Genomic DNA, 19,064 nt, shown 5'->3' with positions numbered 1-19,064 from the left:
TACTGTGGTCATTCAATGTTATGAATTTTCCACGTAGAACTGCTTTCCTTGTGTCCCAAAGATTCCTGTATGTTGTATTGGCATCCTCATTTCTTTGTAAAAACTGTCTAATTTCTTCTTTAATTCCCTCTGTAATCCATTGATTGTTTAGGAGAGTGTTGTTCAGTTTCCATGTGTTTATGAAGTTTCTATAGTTTCTTGTGCTATTGATCTCTAGTTTGATTGCACTGTGATCTGATAATATACAGGGGATGACTTCAATTTTTTTGCATTTATTTAGACCTGTTCTGTGAGCCAGTATGTGGTCTATTTTGGAGAATGATCCATGTGCAGCCGAAAAGAATGTATATTCTGATTTTTGGGGGTGGAATACTCTATAAACATCTAGTAAGTCCATGTGTTCCAATGCTTGGTTCAGTTCTATTATTTCATTGTTGATTTTCTTGCCTAGTTGATCTGTCAGTTTGTGATTGTGGGGTATTTAAATCCCCCACTACAATTGTATTAGTGCTTATTTGGTTTTTCATGTGCAGCCGAAAAGAATGTATATTCTGATTTTTGGGGGTGGAATACTCTATAAACATCTAGTAAGTCCATGTGTTCCAATGCTTGGTTCAGTTCTATTATTTCATTGTTGATTTTCTTGCCTAGTTGATCTGTCAGTTTGTGATTGTGGGGTATTTAAATCCCCCACTACAATTGTATTAGTGCTTATTTGGTTTTTCATATTACTTAATATTTGTTTTTTATAGTTGGGGGCATTTATATTTGGTGCATATATGTTTATGATTGTCAGCTCTTCCTCTTGAATTGTTCCCTTTACAAGGATGTAGTGTCCTTCTTTGTCTCTCTTAATGAGTTTTGGTTTGAAATTTACTTTATCTGAGAATAAGATTGCTACCCCTGCTTTTTTCTGGACTCCTGACGCATGGAGAATTGTTTTCCATCCTTTCACTTTCAGTCTATGGACTTCCTTTTGCACTAGGTGTGTTTCTTGTATACAACATATTGTTGGATTTTGCTTCTTAATCCATTCTGCCAATCTGTTTCTCTTGATTGGTGAATTGAGGCCATTAACATTGATGGTTACAACTGATATATTTTGACTTATTCTTGTCATGTTTTTGTCCATTTGTTGACTCTTTTTACTTTTTCTCCCATCTCCTTTTAGTTTCTTGCCTTGCCTATTTGATTTGGTCTGTTGGGCCTCATGTTATTGTGAATTTCGTTGTCCTTTTCTAAGATACTGTTTAGAATTCCTTGCAGTGCTGGTTTGGTGTTCATGAAATTTCTCAAGTGCTCTTTGTCATGGAAGTATTTTATTTCCCCATCTATTTTGAAAGAGAGTTTTGCAGGATACAAAAGTCTAGGTTGGAGATTCTTTTCTTTTAGGACTTGGAATACCTCACTCCAGGCTCTCCTTGACCTAAGGGTTTGTGTTGAAAAGTCTGCTGTGATTCTAATGGGCTTCCCTTTGCATGTGATTTGTTTCTTTTCTCTTACTGCTTGTAGTATTTTGTTTTTCTGTTGGATTTCTGGAATCTTGATTATTATATGTCTAGGTGTAGATTTTTTTTGATCGTGGCTAGTTGGGGTTCTATATGCCTCACTTATCTGTATGTCTAATTCTTCCCTTCTGTTTGGGAAGTTTTCTGTCATTAATTCTGTGAAGAGCTTTTTTATATCATTTGTGTTTTCTCCTGTTTTTTCATGAATTCCTATCAGTCTTATGTTATTTTTCTTTGTATCGTCTAGGAGTTGTTGGATTGATTTCTCATGATCCCTTACTGTTTTTAATAGACCTCTTTTTTCACGGTCACTGACTGCTATCCTATCTTCTATATCTGAAATTCTATCTTCGCAATCTTTTATTCTGTTGCGTACACTTTCAATAGAGTTTTTAATCTCCTGGATATCTGTTTGAATCTGTTTTATGGATTCCATTTCTTTCCTCTGTTGGGCATTCATTGTTTCCATTTCTTTCTTATGCTGAGTCTTCATGGCTTCTATCATAGTCTTGAGCTCATCTATTTTTTTGTCAGTTTCTGCTCTAGAGTCTCGAATCATGACTTCTATTTTGCTCATCATCTCTCTGGTTAGCTGGGAAATTATTTCTGATTTGAATTTTTCTAGAGCCTGATTGATCAGTTTTGTTACCTCCTATGCTATGGGTCCAGGGAGTCCTGTTGGTTCACTGTCAGACTTTTCATCCTCATTTGTCCTACTATTTGCCATTGGTGAACTGGAAATCTGTTTTTGTGTCTTGCTTAAGTGTTTTCTCATTTTTATTTTTATTGTTGGGTTGTCCTTCTTTAATTTCTGGGTATTACTTAAATCTTCCTAATATAGTTGCGTTTTAGCTTTTGAGTTTCTAATGACTCATAGCCATCCTCATTTCATAATATCAGAGAAAACAACTCTTTAAATCAATCACAACCCTTTATCCCAATTGTTACATTCAGCAGATGGACTCATTGTTTTTTATTCAGTTTATTACTTTTGTTTTTAATTAGAGGCTCACATTGTCCCCAGTTTAGCCAATGGAATCCTCTTCAGCTCCTCTTTCTGGCAGGGCCAGTCTTTGAGTGTTTCTTTCCCTTCTGGCACTCTGTAATTACAGATAAAGTTTGAGTTTTCCCTGTCCTAGTCTTAGAATAGTTTCTCTCTCTTTTTTTTTTTTTTTTTTTTTTTTTTTTTTTTTGTTTTTTTTTTTTTTTTGTTTTTTTTTTTTTTTTGTTTTTTTTTTTTTTTTGTTTTTTTTTTTTTTTTGTTTTTTTTTTTTTTTTGTTTTTTTTTTTTTTTTGTTTTTTTTTTTTTTTTGTTTTTTTTTTTTTTTTGTTTTTTTTTTTTTTTTGTTTTTTTTTTTTTTTTGTTTTTTTTTTTTTTTTGTTTTTTTTTTTTTTTTGTTTTTTTTTTTTTTTTGTTTTTTTTTTTTTTTTGTTTTTTTTTTTTTTTTGTTTTTTTTTTTTTTTTGTTTTTTTTTTTTTTTTGTTTTTTTTTTTTTTTGGTATGGGGATCGAACTCAGGACCTTGCACTTGAAAGGCAGGTGTGGTGCCACTGAACTAAATCCTCAGCTCCTAATTTTTGTTATAATACCAATGGTGCTTAGTAACTGTTTTATCTTATTTTTGTTTTTTGGCAGTGGGAATTGAACTCAGGTCCTTGTGCTTGCAAGGGAGGCAATGGAACTACTGAGCTAAATCCCGAGCCCAAGTAACTATTTTAATGGCTGCATTTTATTATATATGTGTGATTTATTTTAAATTGTTAACTTTGGAACATTTTGACTTTTTAAAAACATTCTTATTTTTTACTGGGTATGGTATCTCATGCCTGTAATCCCAGTCTTAGGAGGCTGAGGGATCACCAAGAGATTCAAGGCCAAACTAAATTACAGAGTGAGACCCTATTTCAAAAAATACACACACACACACACACACACACACACACACACAGAGTAATTATAGTACAATCATTGTGTTATCTAAAAACAAGTAAGTGTGTGTGTGTGTGTGTGTGTGTATGTGGTGTAAGGTAACATTTCATTACATACATACGATGTATATGATCAGATCAGGATAATGAACATATCTGTCACCTTCTTAAACATTTATCAATTCTTTATGTTGGAAACATTCAAAACCCTCTCATGGGCCGGGGATTTAGCTCAGCGGTTTGGTGGCCTGCCTTGCAAGCGCAAGGACCCGAATTCAGTCCCCGGTACCAAAAAAAAAAAAGACCCTCTCTACTAACAACTTACTTGAAATGTTTATTGTCAACCATGCTTACCCTACTGCACCCCCAGACCTGTTAGATATCTTCTTGCTACCTCTCTTACCCTTGCCCTTCCCAGGCTCTTATTTCTTTGAGATCAACTTTTTAGCTTCCATATTTGAGAACATGCAGAATTTGTCCTCTCTGCCTGACATCATTTCACATAATGTCCTCTAGTTCTGTCATGCTACTGCAAATGGCAGAATTTTATCCTTTTTCATGGTTGAATAATATTCATAGTTTATATATAACTTTATTCTGCTGTTAGTGGACACTAGGTTTATTCTGTAGTGTATTGTGAACAGTGCTGCAGTAAATATGCAAGTATGGAAGCCTCCTTGACACACACATTTCAGCTCCTTTGTATATATACAGTACCCAAGAGTAAGATTGCTGGATTATATGGTAATTTATTTCTACTTTTGTTTTTTTTTTTTTTTGGTTTTTTGAGACAGGGCTTCACTATGTAGTTGAGAATTACCTGGAACTCACTATGTAGCCCAGGTTGGTCTCGATCTCAGTGACCCTCCTTCCTCAGCCTCCGGAGTGCTGGGATTACAGGCGTGTCCTACCACACCCATCTTATTTGTACATTTTTTAAAAATCTCCATTCTGTCTTCTGTAATGGTTGTGTACTAGTTTACATTGCCAGCAACAGTATTTGAGGATGTCTCTTTCTGCATGCCTCAGAATTATATTTTTTGTAGCCGGGTGTGGTGGCACATGCCTATAATCCTAGCACTCAGAAGGCTGAGGCAGGAGGATTGCCATGAGTTCAAAGCCAGCCTGAGCCTACATAGTGAGGTCCTGTCTCAAAAAAAAAAATTTTTTTTTTCATTTTTTTTTCTTTTTTATTGAGTTTATTGGTACAATCTAGGTATACAATACAGTTACATTCATCATTGGGATTCTGTACTTTTACATGATAGGTCTTGATTCTCATTTTTTCCCCTTGTCCCTGCCCTCCCTTCACTCCCTCCTCCCCTCCCCATTTACAAACACTTTATTTCCATTTTTTCATTTTCTCATTTTTTTCCTCTCCCTTATTGCCTTTCCCCCACCCTTCCCACTCTCCCTACACCTTTAGCCCTTTACTTCCTGTTTCACATTATTAATTATCTCATTAGGATCCTATGCACTATTATAGTTTTTCACACCAAAGAAACTATTTGGTATTTCAGTTAAAGAAATCTCTGTATGAACATTAAAAATAGGGAATCCTAAAATTAAAAAAAATTTTTTTAACAGTTAAGCATATTAATAGAAATATTAATCATTATATTTCTCATTTAGGCCATGGAATATACCTTTTGTAATCAAAGCAATTTTTTTACATGAAGAGATATTTTTTTGTTACACTCCGAAGCACAGACTTATTTCAAATTAAGTTTATGTAGACTTCAAAAGGGCTAGATTCAAGAAAAAGTGGAATTTAAAAACTATTATTATAGTTTAACACTTAATTTATAGTCATGGGGTTATATTGATTTTCTTCCAGTAATACTTTTATAAGAACCATACATTGATTTGTTAGTAGTTACAAAATTTAAACTGTTCTTTAGCAGAGATCCAGAAAATTGAACTCTTTTTTCAATGGATTTAAAAAAAAAAACCTATTAGTATTAAACTAGTATTAGTATTGAATACCTATTAGTATTAAACTTGCCTTTTATTGGTAAAAATACTTGTACAAATACAGAGATGTCTGTCAAGAGTAAGCTTAACCTGGTAATTTTTGTGGTTAAGTAACTCATTATAAAAAGACCTCATACACTCTTAAGGCTTAGTTTTCTCATCTGTAAAGTAAGCATAGTGACCTGTTTCATAAATTGCTGCTGGAGCTGTACTATGTCTGGCACACTGTTTTCCCATATTGACTACAACACCTAGTCATCCAGCACTATTGGCCCCTGTTGCCCTTATCCTATTTTTTGTTCTCTGAATACATTATATTTAAGTTGCACTTTTAATTTGTTTATATGAATATTTTCTAGAAATTGGGAATGTTCCTCAGTATAAGGCACCTGTCTAGAATGTAGGAAGTCTTGGATTCTATACCTAGTGCTCCCCCCACACATGTACATGTGTGATTTTATATAAAAATCAGGATCCTAATCAATAATAATCTCAAAACAGCTTTATAGTTTTGGTTTTTGCAGTGTTGGGGATTGAATTCAGGGCGTTGCAGATGTATTAGGCAAGTGCTCTTAACCACTAGCCCCCATCCCTAGTACTATTTTTAGTCTACCTGCCTTTTTCTACTTTTATTTCAAGTATTTTCTTGTCTGTTACCACAGTTCTAATTAAAATTTCATAAGCACTTAGGGAGTGAAACAGCTTGCCATAAAAGTTTGGGAACACATTTTTCAAAAGTTACATAACTTCTTTCCTGGATATGTCCATTTCTCAGTTCTTAGGATTCTGATTCCTCATATATCTTAGTTCTTACCTTTCAATTCCTGCTTTCTTGTATGTTTAGATATATTGGGGACAGTGAGTCATTTGTCTTTTAAAGTATAGCAGTGCATATTCAAGAGATCAAAAGTCAGGCAGAGAATGTAGCTGAGTAGTAGAACACTTACCTAGCATGCACAAGGCCCTGGGTTCAGTCCGGAGTACCACAAGAAAAAAAGATAGAAAAGTGGAGTTCTCCTTAAGTAGTTCTTTTTTGCCACCCTGTGGTTAACTAGGAATCTCACTCTTTCCCCACCTATAACCATTTAAAGGAATAAAGGCACCTAACTCTGGCATTCAGTAAATGAGGGAGCAAGCCAAATTTCCAGAGATCTTAGATCTATAAATGGCTCGGCATGGTGGTGCACACCTGTAATCCTAGCACTTGGGAGGCTGAGGCAGGAGGATCAGTGAGAGTTTCAGCCAGCCTGGGCAACATAGTGAGTTCAAGGCCAGCTTAAATTACACAGCGAGAGCCTGTCTCCAAAAATAAATAAAAATAAAAGGGATGTGTAAATCAGTGAACATAAACGTGTATACTCTGTCAGTAAATGTGCTCATTCATTAGAAGCTTCATTGTGCCCCTACATTTGCCCAGAAAACTGCATGGTTTTTCATCTTGGGAGGTAGAATAGTGTATTGGTTGTTTACTCTGAGGTGTAACTCCTGTTTTCATCTGGACCTTGAATGAACCCCTGTGAACCCCTGCCACAACCTTTTTTTTTTTTTTTTTTTTAAAAAAACCTCCCCTCAATCTTTTTTTTTTTTTTTTTTTTGAGACAGGGTCTCATCATGTAGTTGAGACTGACCTGGAACTCATTATGTAGCCCAGGCTGGTGTTGAACTCCTAGTGATCCTCCTGCCTCAGCTTCCTGAATGCTGGGATTACTCAAAATTTTGATACCATTTTTATGTTTTTCTCTTTCCTTTTTAAAAAATTTTTTTATCCCAACCACCAAGGGTATCAAGTGTTATTTTTATGGTTTTTGTTGTTGTTACCTATCTAGTATCCTACTTCACTTTCTTCCTCAAATCCAATGCTTCCTGGATTATATTCAGAGGAATTTTTTTCTTTATAGTGTTAGGGATTGAATCAGCGTCTTCACACTTAGCTACATCCTTAGTCCTGTTTTGATTTTTGAGGTAGGGTCTCGCTAACTTGCCCCCCAGCATGACCAGGGTTGTAGCTCAGTGGTGCATGCTGTAACTGCCTGGCAAGCACAGGGTCCTGGGTTCAATCCCAGGTACCAGAAGAAAAAATTTTGCCCTAGCAGAAGTGTATCTTGTGATCCTCCTTCCTCAGTCTCCTAGTATAGGGATTACAGGCATGTGCCACTGTGCCCAGCTGGCTCAGAGGATTTTTGTTTAGGAAAATTTTGATAAATTCTAAAATCATATGTGTTGATCACTGTCACATCCTACCAATTGAATTATAAGCTTCTCCAGGCCAGTGACCTTGTTGATGACTTACATAGATGGAATGTTTTTCTGCTTCTATGAGATATACATAATTGTAATTATGCACAGGTAACTATACTTTTGTTGGCAGATTTATTGAATTTAAATTTATAACTAACATTTAACTTGACCTTTATAACATTTTTTTTTATAAGGTACATCTTATTCAGGTTATGAAGCAGCAGTGTACTCAGCTGCATCTTCCTACTACCAACAACAGCAGCAGCAACAGAAGCAAGCAGCAGCTGCTGCTGCAGCTGCAGCTGCAACAGCTGCCTGGACAGGGACCACTTTTCCTAAAAAAGCACCATTCCAAAATAAACAGTTGAAACCAAAACAGCCTCCCAAACCACCCCAGATTCACTATTGTGACGTTTGTAAGATCAGCTGCGCTGGACCACAGGTATTTAAATTGTATATTTTGTCATGGTTTTCTTGGTTATTTTTTATAATTAAGAGTGGTTGATATTGTAATACTAGTGCCTAGAAAGAAGATTTACATTTTCTCCCCCCCCCTTTTTTTTGGTACTGGGGATCTAACTCAGTTCTTTGCGCTTGCAAGGCAGATAGTGGAACCGCTGAGCTAAATCCCCAGCCCTTTTCTGTTTTGTTTTTTTTTGTTTTTTTTTTTTTAATGTAATGCATATAGTCAGCTGTGTGCACCTGCAGGTTACACATCTACAGGCTTTATTAACCCTGAGATGCCTTTTTTTTTTTTGTACTGGGAATCAAACTCAGGACCTTGTGCTTGTGAGGCAAGCAGTGGAACCACTAAGCTGAATCCTCAACCCTGTGCTAATCATGAATCAAATATATTTGGGTGGAGGGCCAGGGATTTCGCTCAGTGGTTCCACTGCCTACCTCGCAAGCACAAGGTCCTGAGTTTGATCCCCAGTACTTTAAAAAAAAAAAAAAAGTATATATTTGAGGTGAAAATTGGACCAGGCTTGAACATAATTTTTTTTTGTCATTCCCTATGCAATACAGTATATATCTACTGTATAACGTTTATAATGTTATTTATATAGCATTTACAATGTATTAGGTTCTTTATTATAGAGATGATTTAATTTAAATGAGAAGTTATTGTTTTATGCAAATATGCCATCTTTATAATAAGGGACTTTATCCTTGGGTATTTTTTTTTTTCAACCTAATCCTCTGCTGACATGGAGGGACAACTATTTTACTAAATGGTAGTTTTTGAAAAGCTATTTCTATTGAAATACAAGAATGTTATTAAGAAAAATAAAAACTAATGGATACAAATGAAAAATGGGAAAATTGTACAGTTTAAGGAAGGCTATTTTTCTCCTTAAAATTTAAATGTAAAGTTTTTATATTCAAATTTTATAAATTTCAAGATTGCGTTTGTAACAAGATTGACTTTTATACATGCTTTAGATTTAGATTGTTACTTGTTTCAGTAATGTCCACAAGGGGATTTCCATAATATGAAAGATGTGAGAAGTATCTTTTTCAAAAATATTAGTGAAACATGTAAGACCTTTAAGTTTTTAGTTGTTTGCTGTTGCTGTTCTGGTTGCTAAAGATTTGTGATCTTTCCCTCCTTTAGGATAGCAAAGTTTTATGATTGGTTGGTTGGTTGGTTTTGAGGCAGAGTCTCACTATATAGTTCAGCCTGGCCTTGAACTCGCTATGTAGCCCAGGCTGACTTCAAATTCACAGTGATGATTTTCCTGCCCTTGCCTCCCAAGTGCTGGGATCACAGGTGTGCACTACCGAGCCCAGCAATAGCAAAGTTTTATTAATGGTAGGAAAAGAAACATGTTCTATAGAGTGAGTTTGGGCCACGTAAAAGTAAGAAAAGAAGTGAGGGAGGACCACTGCAAGAGAGAACAGAGTGGCCTAAAAACGTGCGATTTAGGCATGAATCTGCTTATAAAACTAATTCTTTGGTTTAAAAAGAATCTTACCCAATTCTAAAATTCTGTGATGAACATAAAATGGTATGCCAATTGTTTATGGATCTTACAAACTGTTTTAAAAATATTAAAGAGAAACTTTGATCCCACCCGAGAAACAAAGGTAAACTTGTGTTAATTTGTTGTTTTAATTAACTTTTCATCTCTGCATTCAAAATGATTAATGTGTAATTTTACTATTTTGTTGTCTAGTATTACCATAATTGTTTTCCTTACAAGTGTATTCAATTTGGCTGTTATGTAATTTGATTATGGGTGGCATGAGTTATATTGTCAAAAAAGCATTCTGGCCAGGACTGGTGGTACATGCCTAAAATCCCAGCACTGTGAAGGCTCAGGCAGAAGGAACGCCATTCATGGGCTACATAGTGAGTTCAAAGCTAGCCTGAATTATATGAGACCCTATCTCACAAAGCCAGAGGGAGAAAAAAAAAAGCATTCTGAGTCAGAAAACTCAATTTTCTAAATAAACATACGTACTGTAAAGATTCTTATTATCATGCAGTAGCTTTTGTTTTCCTTTTGTGGGGGTACTGGGGATTGAACTCAGGTCCTTACGCTTGCAAGCCAGGCTTGTTTTTCATTTTTAATGGTGCCAATAGTTCTCTTTTAATTTGTGTATAAAATGATCACTATCCATTACCATTCTCTGTCCAACATTATACTTAAGCAATAGAAGATAAAAATTACTTAACTTAAAAACAGTTGGGTTATTTTATAGATATGTATGAATGTATTTTGTAACTCAGAGTGTTAGATACATTTATTCTTAGAGGGCTGGGGGTTATAGCTCAGTGGTAGAGCATGTGCTTAGCACACACACGTCCCTAGGTTCAAGCCCCAGTACCAAAAGAAAAAAAAGGACTCTTGATAAACAAGGTGCAGAGAACCATGGGTATATCAAAAATTGCTCGACTGCTTTTAAAATTTTAATTTTCACTTTTAAGTGAATATTAGAAATTTGAGAATTGAATGATCTGAAATGCTGTAGAAAGTTAATGAAGCAAAGTTTGTCTTTTTTTGTTTGAAACAGACTTACAAAGAACACTTAGAAGGACAGAAACATAAGAAAAAAGAAGCCGCATTGAAAGCATCGCAAAACACCAGCAGCAGCAACAGCTCCGCTCGTGGGACTCAAAATCAGTTACGTTGTGAGCTCTGTGATGTGTCTTGTACAGGAGCAGATGCATATGCTGCCCACATTCGTGGTGCCAAGCATCAGAAAGTAGGTGTTTTTTCCCACACAGCCTTATGTCTTACTCTTTTTTATTTTACTTTTTCAATGGTGGATTAAGTAAAGTTTGCTTTACATTTTTTGAAACTTTGCACTATAAGACTTGTTTATGTGCTAATTTATATAAGGTGACATCAAATAGTCATCACTTATAAGGGGAAATGTAAGAGATCTTTCTTTAAATTGAATTAAACCGCTTCATAGTTAGAAAATGTTATAATTTTTTCTTTTCAACTTATAGATTGGCTTGCATGTGGCCAAGTCATTTTATCTTTCCTCGCCTGTTTCCTCACCTGCAGTGAGAGAATATGTGTGCATATCTGCAACAGATTATCTTTATTTTTGTATATAAAAACTTAAAATTGAAAAAAATGGCAAAAATGCAATTTTTGCTTCATAGCGCCATTTAGACAAACTTTTGAGAATCTGCAGGTTTTAGTTTCCTGACAAATAAATGTGCTTTTGTTTTATAGGTGGTTAAATTACACACAAAACTTGGTAAACCTATTCCTTCAACAGAACCAAATGTTGTTAGCCAAGCTAATCCTTCAGCAGCTGTCTCTGCTTCAAAGCCGACTTCCTCTCCTTCAAGCATTGCAGCAAGCAATTGTACTGTGAACACTTCATCAATTGCAACTTCTTCTATGAAAGGTCTTACAACTACAGGAAACTCATCTCTTAATAGCACATCCAACACTAAAGTATCAGCAGTGCCTGCCAATATGGCTGCCAAGAAAACATCCACACCCAAAATAAACTTTGTCGGCAAGTACTAAAATTTCTGTTTTCCTCCTGTCAAAGTGATGTTTCTTTATTGCAGATTCTGCTTATACTTTTCAAATGTCTTCTGCCGTTTTGTCTGTATATCTGCCCTCTTTTTTCTTTTTGTCTGTGATTTACAGGATTCTTCACTTTAGCTGTACAGATTGAACTGTCTTTCCTAGAGGATACACACCTTTTCCCTCATTCAGTCTTCCTAATTAACCTAATTACTTCTCTGATTTTTTTGGTGTTTTGTTTTGTTTTGTTTTGTTTTGTTTTGTTTTATACTGGGTATTGATCTCATGCATCCCAGTCAACTATTTTTCCACTGAGCTATGTCCCCAGCCCCTACTTTTTGTACTTTTGGACTTAACTGTCCATTCTGCAGCCTGCTATAGTGTTTCCAGTACCATTTTCTGAAACTGACTTCAAAATTCACTAAAGACTTAATTCCCAAGTCTAGTGGTTAGTTTTCCTACTATCTGACACAGATGGCCCCTATACCATAAACCTTAGGGTACATCTTTCTCTCCATCTCTCTTACATGTCCACCCATCCCTTTATCAGGTAGTTCTCTGCCCAGATGCTCATTAGTAATTCGAATTAAGCCACTTTGTGGTGCTTGACTGTGTCAAATTGAGTGAGTAATGACCAACTAAATTGTCTCAGCACAAGCTGGGCATGGTGGTGCACGCCTGTAATCCCAGCACTTGGGAGGCTGAGGCAGGAGGATCGCTGTGAGTTCGAGACCAGCCTGGGTTACGTAGTGAGTTCCAGGTCAGTCTCAACTACATAGTGAGACCCTGTCTCAAAAAACCAAAAAAAAGAAAGTTTGACTATTGGTAGAAAAGCCAAAACTTTATCTGAAGTTTTCATTGTTAGATATATATGAAATTAAAATCGTTATAACTGATGCTTTTCTAGGTGGCAATAAACTACAGTCAACAGGAAATAAAACAGAAGACTTAAAAGGAACTGAATGTGTAAAAAGCACTCCTGTCACTTCTGCTGTGCAGATTTCAGAAATAAAGCCAGACTCAGTGTCAGAACCAGTCACACCTGCGTCTCTTGCTGCTTTGCAGAGTGATGTGCAACCAGTGGGCCATGATTATGTGGAGGAGGTATTGATTTGAGAATGCCATTGCCGTGAAACTGGATAAAGGGAAGAAGTGTGTTGCTTTGCTGCATGCATGCTTTATGTGTAAAATTAAGAGTTAGGTTACTTAAGAAAGAATATCAAATCTGTTGTAAAGTAATTTAAGCTTGCTGATTGTTAACTTTTACATCCCTTTCTTTGTTTACACTGTCACTATGGTGTAACCTACCTTTCCATCCATTTGACAGACACTTGTACACTTCAACTGTAATAAAACATTAAAAATTTAAAAGTTTTTAATGGCAAAAATATTGATAGGGAGAACCCAATATATCTCCTTTTAAACAATAACTTAGATTTATATGTAGAATTAAGGTTGCTGACATGGAACAGGTGCCATTAGTTTTTCAGACTGATTAGAAAACCTGCTTTACAGGTCACATAAGTAAATGGAGAAGCAAAGGGGTATCAGAGATGCTTGGATAAATATTTACTCTTAGTAGGAAATCGTACAATGTTATGACACTACTGATTGTTTTCACTTCAATGTAGAGCATGTATAAGTTTCCTGAGCTTTAAATTTGGGTATTCCCAACAAAGTTGTAAAGATCAGACGAAATTAAATACCTAGCACCTAGTAGATTTTTGGCAAATGTTGGTTCTTCAGTTTTCCTTCACTATGACAAAGATTACATACTGTATTGAGTTCTTTCTTTCCAAGATGGACAACTGAGTGATGTAATTTATAAGTAGTTCAAAGACAGTTTTTTGTTTTTTGTTTTTTTGGGGACCAGAGATTGAACTTCGGACCTTGCACCTGTAGTGCCACTGAGCTAAGCCCCCAGCCCTAAAGACAGTCTTAGTTACATCCCCGGTGAAAGTAAGATTTGGTTGTCTTTTTAAAGAAAAAATGTTTTTAACCCAAATACCTTAATTTCTGAAGATACAGGTTAATTAAATAATCCTAAACTTCAGAGAATCACTTTCAGAGCCAAACTTTATGCATATACAATTTGAACTTGGTATTCTTTACAGGCTTCATAGTAACATTCTAGTCTACTTGTCTTTCTGTTTGTGCAGTTAGAAAAAAATTCATCTTAATTTTCATAAAGTTGCGTATATAAAATCTTGAGCTTTGAGAAATTATCTGCCAAAATAATGCTTTTAACTACTTTTTTCTCCTTCTCTGAGAACAATTCTTGCCCAGCAGCAGGCGACTTAGTAACTAGTAAAGAATTTAAGGCAGTGATGGTGAACTTTTCAGAAATAATTACCCAAACTGTAACCAAAAGCCCACTTGCTTATCACAAAGTGCCAACACTGCAGTTAAAACTGAACGCTGAGGTTTGGGTTTAGTTAAAACAACTGATACATTAACATCTTTTGTCTTAAAAGCAAGTGACTCGTGACATGGGTTTGCCACTACTGATTTAAGGAATCTAGCTATCTTTAAATTTTACCTACAGACAAAAGTTTTGATGACAAATGACAACTTAGAAGGCTGGGGCTTGGATTTGAAGTTCAAGGCCAGTGTGGTCAGTTTAGCAAAAATAATAAAAGGAGCTGAGGATGTAGCTTAGTGGTAGAACACTTAGTCTAGCATGCATGGGACATGCGTGTGTGTGTGTGTGTGTGTGTGTGTGTATGAAAGATGTACAAAAGAAAGCTAGCATCTTGTATGCTACAGTTAAAAAATTAACTTTCAGTCTGTTTCTTTTAAAATATTATACACATTTCCACTTCTTTCTCCCACTTAAAATTGTAATTGCTTACAACTTCATCAAAGAATTTGTAAAGGTTTATGAATGAAATCTTAAACTATAACATTCCTGCTTTCTCACATCAAGGTACGGAATGATGAAGGAAAAGTAATTCGATTTCATTGTAAATTATGTGAGTGCAGCTTTAATGATCCCAATGCTAAGGAAATGCACTTAAAAGGACGAAGACACAGACTTCAATATAAAGTAAGCAAATACAAATTGATGTCTTTTTTCTTTTACAGTTCGGAACATTCAAGCCTCCAAAGTCATCTAGACCATGAATTCCCATTTTAAGATTTAACATGCAATCCTGACAGAGTTAGATGTTTGTATTCATTAGTTATACTTAAGAACAATATAGCTATACTCTTGTCAATTTTAGTAACTGGCAAAATCAAACTGAAATATTTGCATCAGATAATCACAATGATAATTGCTTCACATAGTGTTTCAACAGAGTATCAGATCTCCACCTACCTCTTTTATCTTGGAAGAACTCCCAGTAAAGTAAATTTGAGATGAGTTAATATCATGACTTACCTTACATTAGGCATTCTTCATTGGATGCACTTCAAGTATTTAGATAAATCTAAGCCAAGCATGGTGGCGCATGTCTGTGATACTAGCACTCGTGAGGCTGAGGCAGAAGGATTGCCTCAAGTTCAAGGCTAGCCTGTGCTACATAGTGAATTTGAGACCAGCCTGAACTGCACAGCAAGACCCTATTTCCCAAAAATATATATATATATAAACCTGAATATTTAAAGTTTTTAAATGGGCTGGATTAAGGTATGATGCAGGTTTTTTCTTTTTAAAAACATAGGTGGTGAAACAGTCTGTTGAAAGTCAGTACTTTTATGTGAAAAGAAACCTTTTGGGCTTAGGGGTTTAGCTCAGTGGTACCACCGCCTACCTTGTAAGCATGAGTTACAAGGTAACCTTGTAACCTTGTAAGTTCAGTCCTTGGTACCCCCCGCAAGAAACCTTTTAATGCCAGTGCAGACACTTAGAATCATCTACTCAAATAACATTGAACATATATCAGTCCCTAATGATTTCATATGACTTTCTTATTGATCATCACTAAGCTGCATAACTTTTACAGACTTCAGTAATTTTAAACTTGAATAAGCATCTTAATTAGTATATTCTGATTCTTTCCTGTGGTTCAACTTAATTTTACTTGTTTTACTTGTCAACAGGAAATTTAACTAAAATCTTCATGAGATGAAAGAATACGTGGAATTGTAGGATTAAACATGAAGGCAGATTTTGGGGGATCTGCTATTTTTAAATGTCTTGTCTGTATTAACAGAAAAAGGTAAATCCAGATTTGCAAGTGGAAGTGAAACCCAGTATTCGAGCAAGAAAGATTCAAGAAGAAAAAATGAGGAAACAAATGCAGAAGGAAGAATATTGGCGAAGAAGGGAAGAAGAGGAACGTTGGAGGATGGAAATGAGGTACTACTTTAACTTTTTAACACCATGGTAGTAAGTGCTTTCACTTTTTTAAAAAACTTAATTGTTCTGAATATGTGGCTCCTTTTCAGAGCAATCTACATTTATTTAATATACTTTCAGTATTCAGTAAGATCCTAGGTCTTGGAAAGATATGTATTAAACTTAAGTTATTGGCTATATTATCTTTAACTATGGCTTTATATTAGGAATTTTGGTGTGAGTTATTACCAATATGTATTAAATATATGAAGAAACAGTTTAATCTTATAAATAAGTGCTTTGGTTTAAAACAAGCAAAATATAACATACGGTTACCTGATAGTATCCTGAATTTGATAGATTATAGGTATTAATAATGTAGTTGTATTGTTTTTTCAGACTGACCTTGAACTCGCTATGTAGCCCCGGCTGACCTCAAACTCATAGCAATCCTCCCGTCTCAGCCTCCTGAGTGCTGGGATTATAGGCATGCACTACCACGTCCAGCCAATAATGTAGTTTTTTTAAAAGACTTACATTTTGGAAACTACGGGGAAGGAGACTTTGAGATAACTTACTTTCATGGATTCATTTACTCATATATATTAGTTGTTTCATTTATATATAAAAATTTGCTTTTATTGAGATATAACTCATCTATAAACTGTACAGTTCTGGGCCAGGGATTTATCTCAGTGGTTCGGTGGCCTGCCTTGCAAGCGCAAGGACCCAAGTTCAATCCCTGGTACCAAAAAAAATAAATAAATAAATAAAACAAAAATAAACTGTACAATTTATTGTTTTTTGGTATAATCACAGGGTTGTGCAACAGTCACCAGAACAATTTTTTTTTTTAACCTTACTGAGTTTATTGGCACTTTTTATAAGTATACAGTACAATTACATTCATCATTGGGATCTTATACCTTTACATGATCACCAGAAAAAATGTTAAATGTTTTTATCACTCCTAAAAGAAACCAAAAAGGACTTTTTTTGTACCAGAGATCTAACACAGTTCCTTGTGAGAACCTTGCAAGGCAGGCGGCAGAACCTCTGAGCTAAATTAAATCCCTGGCCCAAGAAACCACTTTTTTAAAACTTTTATTAATATATGATTGCAGTACATAATGATTGCATTCATTATGAGGAATTGGACATGTACATAACACATCTCAATTCCTTTTTTTTTTTTTTTTTTTTGTCTTCCCCTCTGCCCCCTCTTTTAAAAAAAAACAAAAAACAGCATCCAATTCATTTATATTGTAAGTGCTTATAAAGTAAATTATCATATATATACAGATTAATAATCACTTCCTGTCTGGTCCTAATAAACTTCCCTTCTTGCCCCAGCCTCAGACAATGCTTTTGGGATAATTCATATAAATGGAATCATGTAATACTCCTTTTGTGTCTAGCTTCTTCTCTTTTTTTATGGCTGAATATAATATTGTGGAGGGTTGTTTTTAATTGTTATTTTATTTTTTTTGAGACAGGGTCTACTTAGTGTAGTTCAGGCTATCTTTAAACTCATTATGTATCCCAGGTTGTCATTGAACTTGGCAGTGACCCTCCTGCCTCAGCCAAGTACTGTGATTGTAGCTGTGTACAACCCCTCTTGGTTCCTCTATTCTATAGTTGTATCACATTTTGTTTATCCATTTATTAATAAATATTTGAGTCACGTCTATGTTTTGTCTATTGTGAATACTGCTGCTATTAGGATTGAGGGTGTTACTTGTTTTTCAGTACTGAGAATTAAACCTAGGGCCTTTACCCTCAGCTACAACCCCAGCCCCCCCCCTTTTTTTTTTTTTTTTTTTTTTTTTTTTTTTTTTAAGGGTCTCACTAAGTTGCCCAGGTTGGACTCAAGAGTTCTGGGAGTTGGAGTCCATTTTGGTCAATTTAGCAAGACCCTGTCTCAAAATAAAAAGGGGCTGGGGATGTAGAGATATAGCTCAGTGCAAAGATAATGGCTTCAGTCCTCAGTGAAAGAAATGATTTAATATCATAGATACTTGAAAAGAAATTAAACTGAAGATGATATCGCTCCCTTACAGTTTCAGCACTCAGGACACCAAGGCAGGATGATCAGAGTTCAAGGCCAGCCTGAACTGCATAGCAAGAACATGTGTCTCTAAAATAAAATAAAATTTGAACATTTACTTTTAAAGGATGCTCGTATTTTAATTATTGCATTAAGATAGGCCTAAGTGTATATTTTTAAATTAGAATATCAGACTAGATAGTGTTGTGAAATGTTAACTATAAGATAATTGTATTCCCCAGAATATTGGGAAAACTGTTTTACATTTTTTGCATTTGATAATCTGACTTAGGAGAAGGAAACAAGATTCTCGTATCTATTTTTATATTCAATATGTTATAATAACACATGTTGCCACTGGATAACTACTGTAAACACAAAATTAAAATGGAAATGGCAAGTAAAGTATCTTATGTAGAAAATAATTTTGACATGGATCCTATGAAAGAGTCTGAGGGACCTCTAGGGAACCCTGGACTACATCCCATTACTTATTTTACCAGTGAGATAGTATTAAATATATGGCTGCTTTTGTTGCAATTTGGATTTTTTTCCTTATCTGTTGTTTTTTTTTTTTTAACCCTTTAATTATGTGTTACCTTTAGTTTTTCTTATGTATGTACTAGTTTTTATTTTCATATATAAAATGAAAATATCTCCTCCTGAAATTTCTCACTTTCTAATGTGCTGGAAATTTTTCTCTATATCTAGTTCAATTGTTAATTTCCTTTTTAATGCATATATCAAATACTAAGCACCTAAGTGCTAGGAAATGTATGGACTAAGCAGTAGTTAAAAACTTCTGTCATTTAACTTAAACATCTTTAGCAATAACAAGTGAAATATTCAACACTGAACTGAGCATGATTTTCCAGAACAATTAAGCCATTTTTACTCTGTTTTCTCAAAACCTAAGTAACATACAAATAAGGATGATTTTTTCAGTCTTAAGTCAGTGACTAGCAATACTATTTGACAAACACACTGTTGCCTATGTTTTGACAGATTTGTTAGTAAAGCTTTAGTGCTACCAAAACTTTCCTGACATGTAGCACTTTCCTTTAGAGATTTTTTTTTTTTTTTTTTTTT

General features: G+C 34.9%; 1 protein-coding gene across 3 annotated transcripts in view; it reads left to right on the top strand.

The window, feature by feature from the left end:
• Window positions 1–19,064, top strand: part of Zfr (zinc finger RNA binding protein) — a 78,010-nt gene that overhangs the window by 30,950 nt on the left and 27,996 nt on the right. For all 3 annotated transcript variants that reach the window (XM_010605408.3, XM_033758447.1, XM_033758456.1), the window contains 6 exons: window positions 7,843–8,090; window positions 10,667–10,858; window positions 11,341–11,632; window positions 12,554–12,750; window positions 14,573–14,692; window positions 15,804–15,949. In XM_010605408.3, the coding sequence (XP_010603710.1) occupies window positions 7,843–8,090; window positions 10,667–10,858; window positions 11,341–11,632; window positions 12,554–12,750; window positions 14,573–14,692; window positions 15,804–15,949 (1,195 nt within the window). The remainder of the gene's footprint in view (window positions 1–7,842; window positions 8,091–10,666; window positions 10,859–11,340; window positions 11,633–12,553; window positions 12,751–14,572; window positions 14,693–15,803; window positions 15,950–19,064) is intronic.

Source organism: Fukomys damarensis, unplaced genomic scaffold (assembly GCF_012274545.1).
Source record: "Fukomys damarensis isolate Sample0158 unplaced genomic scaffold, DMR_v1.0_HiC HiC_scaffold_1, whole genome shotgun sequence".
NCBI classification, from domain to species: domain Eukaryota; kingdom Metazoa; phylum Chordata; class Mammalia; order Rodentia; family Bathyergidae; genus Fukomys; species Fukomys damarensis.
Note: the sequence above shows the minus strand (reverse complement) of the source record. Positions and strands in the feature narration are given on the sequence as shown.